The sequence below is a fragment of the Dermacentor variabilis genome, chromosome 4 (assembly GCF_050947875.1).
Source record: "Dermacentor variabilis isolate Ectoservices chromosome 4, ASM5094787v1, whole genome shotgun sequence".
NCBI classification, from domain to species: domain Eukaryota; kingdom Metazoa; phylum Arthropoda; class Arachnida; order Ixodida; family Ixodidae; genus Dermacentor; species Dermacentor variabilis.
The window spans coordinates 138,103,601-138,118,593 of record NC_134571.1 but is presented as its reverse complement, the minus strand read 5'-3'; the positions used below and the strand labels follow the sequence as shown (position 1 = coordinate 138,118,593).

Here is a 14,993-nt window from a genome sequence, read left to right as displayed (position 1 = left end):
TTTGAACCTGCTACACCAGAAGAAGTATACGCGACCTTTATGTCCTTAAAGAACAGCACATCGCGCGATATAGATGGATTGCAGATTAAACTCATTAAATTTGTGCTTGATCTTTTGTTACATGTGCTTACTCACATTTTTAACATTTCCTTATTAAACGGCGTCTTCCCTGAGAAAATGCAACATGCCAAAGTGATTGTTATATTTAAGTCCGGAAACAAAAACCAGCTAACAAATTATAGACCAATATCTATACTTCCTGTAATTTCGAAGGGTCTCGAAAAGATCATTTGCGCAAGAATTAGATCATTTTGTGATAAACATAGCATACTAACAGATATGCAGTTCGGTTTCCGGCAGGGAATGTCTACAGAGCTTGCCTTGCTGACGCAAAAAGAAATAATTTTAAACAACTTTGAGAACAAAATGTTAACTCTAGGTGTATTCGTTGACTTTTCTAAGGCTTTCGATTCGGTTAACTATAATACTCTATCTTCAAAATTGAACCATTATGGCTTTCGCGGGACTCCCCTTAAACTTTTGAAATCATATCTTGAGCACTGAAGGCAGTGCGTCGCAATAGGATCAGAACTTTCTTCAGCAAGAGAATTAACACAAGGCGTTCCACAAGGAAGTGTACTTGGACCGATTTTATTTAACATTTATATTAATGACATAACGAATATTAGTCAACATGCACAGTTCTTAGTCTATGCGGATGATACTAGCCTTTTTTTCAGGTCACTCGATATTGTGCAACTTACAAGTATGGCAAATAAAGCTTTAAACTTATTGCAAAAGTGGAGCAATCTAAACTCATTAGCAATTAATGCAAATAAAACTAAGGCTGTGTTTTTTACGCCCCCACAAAAACAAGTAAACTGCAATACTGTTCTTTACCTCGGCACAGAAAGGATAGACATAGTTGATACTGTCAAAATGTTAGGTGTAATTTTTCACAAACATTTAGTTTGGGATGCACACGTTGAGCGTATTATGTCCACTTTGGCGAAAGCATGTGGAATAATCTGTCGATTACGACACATACTGCCCTCTAAGGTAAAACTAATGTTATATAACAGTCTCTACCTTTCACATATTAGCTATTGCAACTTAGTGTGGGGAACGACATCGCAAGCAAACATACGAAGCTTACAAACATTACAAAAGAAAACTGTCCGACATGTTGTTAACGCACCGTTTGATGCGCATACATTCGAGATATTTCGCGCTCTTAATGTGCTCCCTATTGAATATTTCTAAGATTATAACCTAGTCTTTAAAATTAAAAAATATTTTCGCTGTAACAACAACGTTTTCACAAGCTTGTGCAACTTAGTCAAATCAAGGGAAGCGTTATATGATTTCCGAAAACAGAGCCAGTGGGCGTTACCTTTCACAAGAACAAATTATGGTTTCCGGCGATTGCAGTACCAGGTGCCGAGAATATTAAATGTGATACAGGCTTCCCATACCGAACTAAATGCTATTACGATAAAGGCACTGAAATTTAATTTAATTAATAATGGTCAAATTTTATATATAACATTTGCCTTTTTTTAATTTTTTTTTATTCATTTTATTTTTCAGCATGTTCCAAACCTCGTTTTTCCATCGTTCCGCATTTTTATTTTGTTCCGCTGAACATTGCCGCTACATTGAGTTGAATTTTTGGTATTTTAAAGCGTTTTTGTTCAGGTGTCCCTTGTCATTTGTACATGATCTTTTTTTTTCCCTCCACTTTTTTCTGTATACAGATGTATGTCTACATGTACAGATGCAAATATGTATAGATGCTGGGTTGGTGTAGATGCGCATGTGAATATATGTGTACAGATGTTACAAATGTTCTGCTGTGAATATCAATATCTGTATAATATGAAATTGTTTTTGCACATATGTAACAGATTTTCTTTGTGAATATGCTGCAACTGTTCGTCAAAGACAGGGGACAGGAACCTCGTCAAGCTGCGATTGTGCAGCTTTTTGTTCCTGCCCTTGCATTTTCTTTTTCTGTGCAAAGGAAAATGCGAAATAAAGTTTGAAAGTTTGAAAAGTTTGAAAGTTTGACGTCGAAAAGCAGCCTTTGTATCGTCGGAGCAGACTTCTGAGCTGCTGTTGCTTAATCACGGGGAGATTTGGATTAATGCGGTAGTCTGGTTCGGGAAACATGGTCGTCGGGGTAGATGCGGCGGAATCCGAGAGGACAAACGCATTACTGGTTTCCAGAATTTCCTCGATGTACGCGATCGTCGTGCCCTTGTTGATGTGCTTGAACTCTTGGCTGAAGTTTGTCAGCAACACTTCAGTTTTCCCTCCATGCAGTCGAGCGATCCCTCTTGCGACGCAAATTTCACGGTCTAGCAGTAGACGTTGGTCGCCTTCGACGACACCTTCTACGTCAGCGGGTATTTCGGTGCCGACCGAAATAACTATGCTGGAGCGAGGTGGGATGCTTACTTGATCTTCGAGCACACTCAAGGCGTGGTGACTACGAGGGCTCTCCGGAGGTATCGCTTTATCTTCCGACAGCGTTATTGACTTCGACTTCAGGTCGATGATTGAGCCGTGTTGGTTCAGGAAGTCCATACCGAGAATGACGTCTCGTGAACTCTGTTGGAGGATAACGAAGGTGGCAGGGTAAGTCCTGTCATGAATGGTTATTCTTGCCGTGGAGAGTCCAGTCGGCGTGATGAGGTGCCCTCCAGTGGTGCGAATTTGAGGGCCTTCCCATGCAGTCTTGACCTTCTTCAACTGGGTTGCGATGTTTCCACTCATGACGGAGTAATCAGCACCTGTGTCCACTAAGGCGGTAACTGCGTGGCCGTCGAGAAGCACGTCGAGGTCGGTGGTTCTTTGTCTGGCGTTGCAGTTAGGTCTTGGCGTCGGATCACGGCTGCGTCGTGTTGAACTGAAGCTGGAACGTCGCGTCGTCAAGTCGTCTTGCCTCGGCGTAGTCTTGGCTTCCTGACTTCGTCGGGACGGTGGCGGGTCGTTATTATGTCGTCGAGATGGTCTCTTCGTCGTCTTGTGTCGGCGGCGGAGGATCTTCGTCAGTTCGACGAACAGCAACCGCACCTCCATCGGTTGCTGCTTTTAATTTTCCTGATATGGGCTCGTAGAGCGGCCCCGGGCTGGGCCGGTGTATGGTCGGCGCTGCGGCGACAGGTACCGGCCTGGTGACGGCGAACGGGACGGCCGTCGAGGGCTCCACTGAGTAGCGGCGAGGTAATCGGCGATGTTACGTGGGCGCTCTCCAAGCTGTGGACGCGGCGCGTTGACGGCGAACCCTCTCAGTCCCAAGTCGCGGTATGGGCATCGGCGGTACACATGGCCGGCTTCTCCGCAGTGATAGCAGAGCGGGCGGTGGTCGGGGGCTCGCCAAATGCCCGTCTTCCTCGCGTAGGTGCGGTGTGCGACGGGTGGGCGTGCTGGTGGCGGCGGCGGCGGACGACGGAATTGCGGCGTTACAGGGCCCTGGCGCGGTCGCGGAGGGGTGCCTTGACGGCGTGCGACGGCGGCGTAGGTCATCGCTTCCGGCTGGGGCTGTGGTGATTCTGTTTGCACCTCAGGAACTCCAAGCGATCGATGAACCTCTTCTTTCACGATGTCGGCAATCGAGGCCACTTGAGGCTGCGACGAAGGCAAGACCTTGCGCAGTTCTTCGCGCACAATGGCCCTGATGGTCTCGCGCAGATCGTCCGTGGCCAGTGATTGAATTCCTGCGTAGTGGGTAGAGCTTGTACGGCGGTTGAATTGCCGGTTCCGCATTTCGAGTCTCTTCTCGATGCTGGTGGCCTCGCGAAGGAACTCTTCTACGGTCTTCGGTGGGCTTCGTATCATTGCGCCGAACAGTTCTTCCTTCACACCACGCATGAGAAGGCGGACTTCTCAAGTCTTTCTCACCAGTCCGCGCCAGCTACCTTCTTGTTGTACCGTCAGCGCTGCGTCCAGAAATACTGCACGCCCTACACGACGATCCAACCACTGGGCACCTCGGATTCTCCCGGACACTGTCGAGAATACAGGAAAGGTATTACTGGCCGCGTCTGACCGCCGACGTCGCCCATTACGTCAAGACATGCCGAGAGTGTCAGCGACGCAAGACACCACCGACAAGGCCAGCAGGATTACTACAGCCGATCGAACCTCCTCGGCGACCATTCCAGCAGATTGGGATGTATTTGTTGGGGCCGTTGCCGATGTCAACATCCGGGAATAAGTGGACCGTCGTGGCGACGGACTATCTCACCCGCTTTGCTGAAACTAAAGCTCTACCAAAAGGCAGCGCAGCCGAAGTGGCGAAATTTTTCGCCGAGAACATCCTGCTGCGACATGGTGCCCCAGAAGTCCTCATCACCGACAGAGGAACGGCTTTTACAGCAGAGCTCGTCCAAGCCATTCTGCAGTACAGCCAGACAAGCCACAGGAGGACAACTGCCTACCATCCGCAGACGAATGGTCTCACGGAGCGCCTGAACAAGACCCTCGCCGACATGCTAGCAATGTACGTCGACGTCGAGCACAAGGCGTGGGACGCGGTCTTGCCGTATGTAACCTTCGCTTACAACACGGCGGTGCAAGAAACAACACAGATCACGCCGTTTTAGCTGGTTTACGGCAGGAACCCGACGACGACGCTCGACGCCATGCTGCCCCACGTCACTGACGAAGGGAATGTTGACTTCGCTAGCTATCTCCAGCGCGCCGAAGAAGCCCGACAGCTCGCCCACCTACGGATCAAGAACCAACAGAGGACCGACAGCCGACAGACACTACAACCTCCGACGACGCTTCGTCGAGTACCAGCCTGGCGACCGTGTTTGGCTTTGGACCCCGATACGCCGACTAGGACTGAGTGAGAAGCTATTGTGCCGCTATTTCGGACCCTACAAGGTCATTCGACGTATTGGCGCACTGGACTATGAGGTCGTGCCAGACGGCATTTCGCTATCACAGCGGCGCCACTCACGACATGAAATAGTCCACGTTGTGCGACTCAAGCCTTACTACCAGCGTTAATGAACTTTGGGGCTTCGCGTAACTGACCTTTGGACTTTGTTTCTTTTCGTTGTTTTGTTACTTATGTTTAATAAGTGTCCTTTTGTGTTTCGCTCTCTTATATTTGTAGCATCGGGACGATGCTTTTTAAGAGGGGGGTATTGACACGTGTACTTATCTCTATCGGGCAACCACGTTTCGCCGCCTAACAAATGTAATCGCACAGCGTGGGACGTGCCTGCATGTATCCGAAGTTTCTGGAAAGTTATCGATGCTTCTATCCGCTGTCTGTTGTCGCCGAACCTTATGTTATCTGATTTCATCACCTGACGCGAATGGTGTAGAACTTTGTGGAAGGCACGCGGGTCCGAACGATTAGTCTGGAACATTCGACAACAGCTGTATAAAAGCCGACGTGCTTGACCCGCTGAGCAGATTTTCGACGATCGCCGACCGTGTTCGCCGCTATCGTTGTGCTATAAGTGTAGCCTGTTTTGTGGGCACAGGTTCGCCCAATAAAATTTAGTTTTGTCGTTCACAGTGTTGCTACTGTGGTGTTCAACGTCACCACCACGTGACAATATTGAAGAGGATCGACCAGTGCGGCCCAATGTAAGGCTTCGCTGTTAAGTTCTGCAAGCTACCAGCGAACACGCACACCTAACGGGCTTTAAAAAGTATATCTGAGAAGGCGAAAACTTGCACTGTTTAAGTAAGGAAGTCATGCGCGTGTTGAAACACTGCGAGGAACATTTCCAAGGAATACCTGCTTAGACGGAGACGCTCCTTTCAGTTAAGACATTAGTACGTGCTGTGACGGCCTATCTCCACAAGATGGTGCGTTCAGCTGTAGAAGTTTGCCAGCACTACAGAGAGACTGCTCACATGTATCTCATCTCCACTTACTCCAAGAATACGGCTCCGCATTCATGTGAGGCAAATGATGGCGGGAACTGTTAACGGGCACGACAGTAAGACTTGCGCCGAGGCTAGTTTTGAATTAATCCTTGTTTACTCTATACATGCTTCAGCGATCTTCGTCTAAACCAAAAAAAAAAAAGAAGGAGACGGCGACTTTTTTTTCGAAAATTTAGGTCGTCTTCTACCCAAGACGACTTCCACCTTTTCTTGTTTGCTTTCATTTTTCTAGTTTTACTACGAAAGAAATAGGAGCGGAAGTGTAACTCTGAACCCTAGTGATGTATGTTATATGTATTTTTAGATGACCATGTACTGAACATTTACTTCAAAATAAATGGTGCAATGTGCCAGGTCTGCCACCAAATAAGTTACGCTGTGTCTGCCATTCTTTTCCTTCAAAATATTTGACAACCGTTACCGTCTTGTTGACACGAACCCGTTAGCTTAGCCCACGCGCTGCGCTGCTGAGGTCGAGGGTTTGATCACGGTTGCTACGGGAAGAATTTAATTGTGGCGACCTGTAAGAAACGCACGTGCACTTACATTAAAGCGCGTAGTAAAGAACTCTAGGCGGTGGAAGTTAATTCTGAGTCCCCTAATACGGCATGCTTATACATGTATAATCAGCTCGCGGTTTTGATACGTAAAACTTAGCTTAACAGTTCAAGAAAATGCCCTGTGCTCACCCCGGCTGTATTCTGAAAGGCTACTTCTCCGGTCTTCTGAATTTGTTGCCTAATAGCGGTTAACAGACTGTCATGCGGGATTGAGTAGAGCAGGCCCTGGATGTCAATGGAGGACCTGAATCGAGGATCTGAATCGAGAAATCGAGGAGCTGAATCGGTAGGGATGTGCACATAGAATTTCCTCGAACTGTTATGGTTTTATTTATGTTCCACAACCATTGCGTATGATGGAAACTACTATGTGCAGAAGACTAGAATATGTATAGGTTCTTCAGTTGCACCTATTCTTCACGATATCTATCTGTCGGCGTTTGTTCAACGAGTTCAACAGCTGATTTCCGGGCATCATATCGCACGCATATTCCGTTATATGACTACTTAGTCATACGCCACGTGTCCGCTCAAGATAAGCCTAATAATGCCCTAGATCGCGTATTAAAGATATCTCAATCAGCTTTGGGGGTGAGGGGCTCACATTCACCCACGAGTTAGCCAGGGATAACTCCCTACAGTTTTTGGACCTCAGTCATCATGTTGACCCAAAACACATCTGTTGGTATCACAACCTGAGGACAAAGAAGGCCCCACTGCCGTTTGAAAGTGCACATTGCAAACTAGTTAAGAGAGCCAACGTAACCCTAGCTTGTAAGCCGCCCTGGAGAAATCATGCGAGCATAAATTAGAAACCAGTTTCATTCAGCAAGTTAGGCCGCCTCCTCTCAGCTCGTTACCCTCAGAGTTAAATCACAGGCGCCTGCGATAGTCTTGCAAAAACATAAAGGTAGAAAGCAACATAAAGAGGGTATTGAGAAAAACTGTAGGTAATGCCCTATATTCATCGAGTTTCGCACAACATCAAAAAAGTAGCAAGCTGCTATGGGGTCAAGGTCATTTTTTCTGCCCCATGCAAGCTCAGTACAGTGTGCCCCATGGTGACAGGCAAGAGAAATAGTAGGCTACAGTGTTCAACCACGCACGAAAAGCACTACAAAGATTGTGTTTGTGGGGTAGTGTATTCGAATCCTTTGACATGTGACAACATTTATATTGGACAAACGGGCAGGTGTTTCAATGAAAGGGCACGGGAACACCGTGCAGTGGCATGTAAGGAACGAGGCAGGAGGAACTTTGACCCTACACTGTGAAAGATGCAAAGGAAAAGAAGAGGTAGGAAGAAACAACCCTTGTAAACTAATTTTTAATAACGGAACGTTCCTGTTCCATTCGAGGAATGAGACTGAAAGGGAGATTGTAGAGGCGTTCTACATACCAAAAAATGGCAACATCTATATATCAGCGGGCCATGTCTCGTTGCTTTCAGAAGTTTCTGGAATATGCCTTTAAAAAAAATCTTTTGGCGGTATGTTCCTTTTTTCGTTTTTGTCTTTTGGTTTTGTTTGTTGTAGATGTTATTTGCTGTGAATGCGGCCGAACGTTAGTTTTTTCACAAAGTTTCACTCTTTCCATAGCCAAGTTTGTGAATTCAAAACGTCGCCGTCACCCCCACTTTCCATGGTTGTTTTCAGTAAGCCATATTTTGAGCCTTCATGCTTTCATGATGTCATTGCCACATTTTTTTATCGGTATGATATTCCCCGTTTGTCGCTATGTTGTGTTTCATTGCCTTTTTTGTGTTCTTCAAATGATTTTATGCCCTCCTCCTTCGCCTTTAACACTGGTTATTTGTTAAGTGCCATATCCGTTTCCTTCACATGCTCGCGGTCTCCTAGTGTTTTTCTTCCTGTGCTTTCTTTTTGTGTTACCGCTCCCATTTTTGATGATGGTGTGCGAATGGCTTATCGTTATTTTGGTGATCGTTTGTCGCAGTCTTGGTCTGCACTGTTACTCAGCAGATAACATTTACGTTTTTATGTTTATCGGCACTTGTGAGAGTGACAATGTGGACACGTGTACAGGTTCCTGAATGAAATATATGTATGTTGCTTGCTTTCCAAAAATAAACAGTTGGCAGTCTGCGCTCGTGGTGTGGTATGTGTTTTCTTTCGTGTGTCCTTGTTTTTTTCGATCAGTGAAAATAAACGTCTAAAACCAGTGAGATTGTTAGCCGTATCCACTTGAAATGAATCTCCAGAATGAGACGTACTACTTTCGACATGTTCCCCAAAGTGGGAGGGCAAAATACATAGGTGTTGCAGTTACTTTTGTGCTTAAATGTATAAGATACCGTGTTGAAGAAGTAAGTGGAACAAGAGTGAATTTTTACGTCGAGTTTGATGGCGTACATCCGCAAACTGGTGTCAATCTGGAAATCCACTCAGAGTGGATACGCGTTGCATGCTCCCCGGCTAGTATTCGTAAATTGCAATATGTTCCGTAACACAACTGCAACTCGGCCTAGTTGGAACAGATTCGTTATTTAACAACTTTTTGTGCGCAAACAGACAGGGACAAAGAAGAGGAGCAACACAAGGACGAGCGCTCGTCCTTGTGTTGCTCCGCCTATCCGAGTAATCCATTTCGATTACTAGAATTGCCTTACGTGCAACAGGGGATCTTTAAAAGTCCGGAAAATTTTAAAATGATCACACCGTATATTTTGTCAATAAACATTCCTTTTCTCTTAGTGAGATTCGTCACTATGCTTCTCTTTCTGAACTGCTGTGCTCGTCATGGGTCGTTGCATAACAAAACGTAAGACAAATGTGTTCTTCAGCAAAATATTTAGGCACTGTGCTTTTAAAGTAAAATTATCATGCTATACAACAGGCAGAAAATGTTCACAAGGCGGATGCATGGGCTTATACGTCCTTTAGGCTAGATAGCTGCAATTAGGGTGCTCAAGTATTAGCGTTTAAAGATCGTACATTGTGCCTAACTTTTGTTTTTCACTTATTAAAAAGAATAACAACCACGATCTGATTATTAGGCGCAGTGAAGGTCTTCGAAATAATTTTGACCACCAGGGTTGCTAAACGTGCGCCTAAACATGTGTACACGAGCGTTCTCGCGTTTTGCCCCATTTGAAGTTCTGCAGCCACGGCCGCGAGCGAAGCTGCGACCTCGAGCTTGCTTTTCAAACTCGCATAGTATATGTCTGTGCGAGTTTCTGCCTGTTGTATAGCATGATAATTTCTTACTTTCAAAGCACAGTGCCTAAATATTTTGCTGAAAAACACATTTGTCTTACGTTTTGTTATGCACAGACATACATAGTATGTTATGTTTTGTTCTGTTATGTAAGACTTTCTGGTCACGTGCTCTCCATCATTCTTACCTATCGCACACACAATTTTTATCTCGATGAATACAGTACCTTCAGTTACTTCAGTTCAGTTACCTTCATCTCGCAGCTGAAGCTTCACGGTAAAAAGTTGCGTCAGTCTTATGGAAGGACAACTTCTAAAATCTTTATTACACACACATGCGTCAACTTTATTTTTTAAACTTTTTGGGGGGTAAGCGAAAGCGCGCCAAGAACGACTAGTTATCTGTTGGGCTCAAAATTTATTCTAGTATTGAGTTAGTGTAAGCATTCCACCTCCGTTTAATAAGGCGAGGTATAAATAGTACAATGCTCGTAATCGTGCATACAGCGATAATTAAAAATGTTCACACTATATACCAGCAAGCCCGGAGCCTAAATTCCCGCTGTTAACCATTGCGGGTCTTCGCGTGTTTCGACACAACATGGTGGCGCAACCTCACGTCCTACGTTCTACGTGAAAAAAAATAAGTACCCGGCACCACCTAAAGGCGCCAACATTTTCTAAATATCACGTAACAAAAAGAAACAGGATAATTGAAGAAAGTTAGGTTAAAACGCCTGCAGGTGATTAAAACTAGGTCGCAACAACGTTCACTGATCGCACACCATTCTGCATAAAGATAGTTCGTATCATAATCTCATTGTCGATAAACATCCAATCGTAGAAGGCGTTTTCTTCGGCTTTCCAAAGGCTTTCGATAAGTACGTCACAAACTTCTTAATTTAAGCTTAGCAAATGAAATCTCGATCCTAATCTGTTCGCATGGCTATAGGTCGCTTTCTTTTTAATCGATCACAGTTCGTAGCATCTAATAACCACTTATATTTATTTAGCCCCCCTGAATCCGGCGTTCCTCAAAGACCATCTCCACTTTCTAAATTACATTAACGACTTACCCAATGAGATCTCTTCTAACATTCAACTTTTTGCCGACGATTGCCTTATTCTCCGTCAAATTTCTGACACTCCTGGTGGTAATATCCTGACAAATGACATTTACGCTGTCTGTAACTGGTGCGACGTGTAGTTAATGCAACTAAACCCGTCTAAGTGCAAGACCACGCGGCAACCCGCCGTGAACTTCGCGTTGCAACCTATTGCCTTAACAATGCTACCTTACAGATTTCATCTTACAGATGCCTAACGTTCATATAACCTCTACACTTCCCTTGACTTTACACATCGACAGCGTTATCAATAAAGCTAATCGCACGCTAAGTTACATCCGTCGAAACTTCTCTTCCGCTCCGTCATTATTAAAGTTAATTTTATACAACATGTTAATTAGGAGTAAAATGGAATACGCTTCATCAATTTGGGGCCCGTATGTTGAGACGCTAGCTCTGTCTCTCGAACGTGTTCGGAATAATGCCTCGAGCTTCACATTAAGCAAATAGAACCGCACGGCAAGCGCAACTACTTTGAAAAAAACATCCGGTAACTTCCACCACTTTTCGCTCGCCGCAAATACATTCGCTTAGATCTGTTTCATAAAAAATATACTTCCACAATTAACATCTACATAATAATCTTATGCCCCCCCCCCCCCTGACCTACATCTCACTTCGCGTTGATCACCACCACATGGTTTTGAATACCGCAGTGTCGCACTAGAACTTGTCATGAACATTTTGTTCTCAGGACCTTTCAAGAATGGAAGCACCTTCTCTGCGCGGTGGCTGCTAGACAAGACCACGCGCATTTCTGCACAGTCATAATCGAAACCATCACTTCGGGCTTCACGCGATAATAACTACGTCACTTGTTGCCTTTCTTTATTCTTTATTGTTTGGTAACCTTTTTTTTACCCCCACTCCCTTCTGTAATACCTTTGGCTCTTGATGGTATAACAAATAAAAGGGAAAAAATAACGCAAGTAAAGCGATGATTTAGGCATCAATGGAACATGCAAGGTTTTTTCTTTTTTTTTTTTTGCCACGGCGATCGTCTACTACTTATTCATCACCAAACCAAAGTACACCAGAGGATGTGAAACTACGGAGTGAAAACGCCTGCATGCGCACAGCTAATATCATTGCACTAACACACGAGGCCATTGGCGCGTGATAATCAATTCGCGACGAAAAGGTAATGGCCAAGGTATAATATATGACAATTCCACTCAGGGCATGGTCATCTGTATATGAAGGGCAATTATTACGTCTAAGTTTACCCCCCCCCCCCCCCATGCGTAGTAACCAACAAAATACAAGGGTAGCAGCTTCTTTTGAAAATTTTCAGCGTGGTGAATTGTTCTCACTGCTCTGGGATCATCTGTGTATCTGCCAAGTGTTGTATTCTCATTAGAAACCTCTTATCAACTGTAAAGGCGATTATTAGTCACCGGAGTTTGGGCGCGACCGTTCGTTCAGGGCACTGACTCCCAGCACGAGCGGAGTTACCCGAGCAAAAGCGCTATAGGGATTCACCCACTAGAAAGTGCTGGAGAGGATGGCCCACTATAGCGTACCTTTTCTTCGCTACATTTACCCCCAGGAACAAAAAAGGAGCCGTCCGGCGACCTAACAGCTCCTCTCTATGAGTGAATCATAGCACGGCTTGAGGCGCTCGACGTTCACAATGTCTCGTCCACGACGGTGCATGTCCGAAGACGGTTCAACGGGTTCGGGCGTTCGTCGAGCGTTCGTCGACACGGCAGGGCGCTTCATACTTGGGTAGTAGTTTTGAAGATAGACCAGATGCAGCGGAAGGAACCGAGAGCCACACAACGGATCCAGGAAGGAAAGTGGGCACAGAGATTGTGTCACCACTAGTGCTCTTCTGGCGCCCTTGGTAATCTGAGGTAAAGGGCCGAGCAAAATCGTGGCACTGTTCAGCATGTCTTGCTGTGGCAGGAATGGGCGTACATTCAAGTGTATCCGGGTGGTATGGTAGAATTGTGTCGATGGTATGCGATGGGTGCCCTCCGTATACAGTAAGAAAAAGGGTGAAAAGCCGGTGGCGCTCTGAGTAGCGGTGTTGTACGCTGTTATGCCATACTACGAGCACCACGTGGCAACCACGAGGCTATGCGAGCTGTCATACTACATGCACCACATGGCTACCACGAGGCGACAGGAGCTCCCACTTCTCCGCGACGAATCAAGAATTCGACACGGGAGGCGACTTCAAGAAGCGTCCAGCCATCTCCGCGGCGCCAAGCCATCTCCGCGACGAATCAAGAATTCGACGCGGGCGGCGTCATCACCCCGCCCCGCCTGGTTCCTGCCGACGAGGGGTCGCCGAAGTGATTTAAGGGAGAACGGGCCCATTGTAGAGCACAGACAGTCGCTTCCATCCGCCCAGTCGGTGTGATGCGCTCTTACTGCTACCTGTATGCTATCATCTACTATCTGTAAATATTTTATAAAGTTCTTCCTTTCTTCTTCGTCTGTGGAAAGAGTCGGTCTTTCGTCCTCCACCACGAAATCACAACAACGCGTACTTCACGAAGGGCAAAATGACGTCCCTATTTGCATGGTCGGAGGCGACGTACATGACAAGTGTACGTTTGAAGCGTTCCGTAAGACCATTGGTTTGAGGATGGTACGCCGTGGTTGTACGATGAACAACCACGGTGGCACGGTGGCACTCTTTAAGAATGGATTCAACTACTTCCGAGAGGAAGACACGTCCGTCATCACTGAGTAGTTCCTGAGGTTTCCCATGACACCTGAATCGACGATGCAGGAAGGAGACAACATCGGGCGCTGTAGCTGAAGGAGGGCGGTAGTTTCGACGTTGAAGTGGTCAACTTCCACAATGGCTCAGCAGTTTCCAGCCGATGTCAGCGAAAAGGGCCCATACAAATCGATGCCGACGTGCCCAAACGGCAGGGTAGGGCGAGAAAAAGGTTGCAAAAGGGCTGGTGAGAGACGGGGTGAAGATTTACGGCGCTGACAATCGGGCCAAGAGTGAATGAACTTCGGAACGTAGCTGTACACCCTTGCAATTTCTTAATAATAACGCGCGAGCGTCGACCACATGACGTGTCAGTGGCCTTGCAGCGGTGAGGGGCACTCCTGAAGCGAACACTGCAGCAGTACACATTCGTACTAGAGTTCGCCTTGCACGACCGCACGTAAAGTTGCCAATCCCGCCGTCCCTGGCCACTACAAGGCCGCGGAGACGCCTTACCATTGACGCTCGCGTGCTATTGTTAAAAAATTGCAAGGCTGTACATCCCTCGCCAGCATTGCCGCTGTCGAATGCTCTGGTAAGTTTTGAATATCCCCGAGCGTGCACATTCTGAATCAGAGTGGAATGACGCGCATAGTTCAGAACGCAGACTGCGGGGTACTACTTGCAACCACTGGTGGCCATCGGCGGTGTAATTGCGCCGGTGGAGTAGGTCGTCGCGAATGGCAAAATGATCAGCTTGACGACGCAACAAGCTTTACGTTTACGTCTTTGTTATATTTTACTGCGTTTATGAGCGCCTACCATAAAGACACAAGCAGCTGTCAAAGCGACTTGTGTTTGCCGCTGAGTGAACAATTGTTGAATCCGGAAAGTGCCGCCCTTCTGCAGTGATAGTGAAATGGCAAGGTGATAGGTTACTTCACCTTGCCATTTCTGATGTCGGCCGCAAGAGATGTAGCAGAACGCAGCAGAAGCTTGTCGGTGGCAGCTGGCAATGGCAGAGGCTTTTTCCAAAAGAACCATAGTGCAAACACCAGCCTGGCCACAGTGCACCACAGGTATACGCCCAACTCCAATAGCAGCTCACGACAGGTTTCTAGGATGGAATCCATTGCACGAGGGACGCTGTGTCAGAGTTTGCCAGCGTACACAAGTATTGCTCAAGTATACCGCTTATCGCTACACGTACGCTGAAGAGGTTTCGTGCTATCTCGCTTCAGACGGGTATGGGCAGTGTATACCTTCGTATCAGCTGCTCTGGATAGCGCAGTGAAAAATAGCGGACAACAGACTGCACAGCGATCGCCGAGCCATAGGACGGTTGCCGGAGGGAGTACAGAGCGTTTCTAGCTTATCCGAGCGGGTGGAGTGTTTCGGTTTCAGGGAGTGTTTCAGCGTTGCGAATGTGCGCGTGGCTAACCACGGTCACTTTATTAACATGTACACCCGTGAGCAAAAGTACACGTACGAGGGATAGCGCGATAAAGCCGATTTTCCCTCTGCCTGTGAATACAAC

At 46.5% G+C, this 14,993-nt stretch overlaps 1 protein-coding gene across 1 annotated transcript in view; it reads right to left on the bottom strand.

The window, feature by feature from the left end:
* Positions 1-14,628, bottom strand: part of LOC142579835 (fatty-acid amide hydrolase 2-A-like) — a 40,948-nt gene extending 26,320 nt beyond the window's left edge. Inside the window, exon 1 of the mRNA XM_075690437.1 lies at positions 14,401-14,628. Within this exon, the coding sequence (XP_075546552.1) occupies positions 14,401-14,589 (189 nt within the window). The 5' untranslated portion in view covers positions 14,590-14,628. The remainder of the gene's footprint in view (positions 1-14,400) is intronic.
* Between the last annotated feature and the right edge of the window lie 365 nt (positions 14,629-14,993).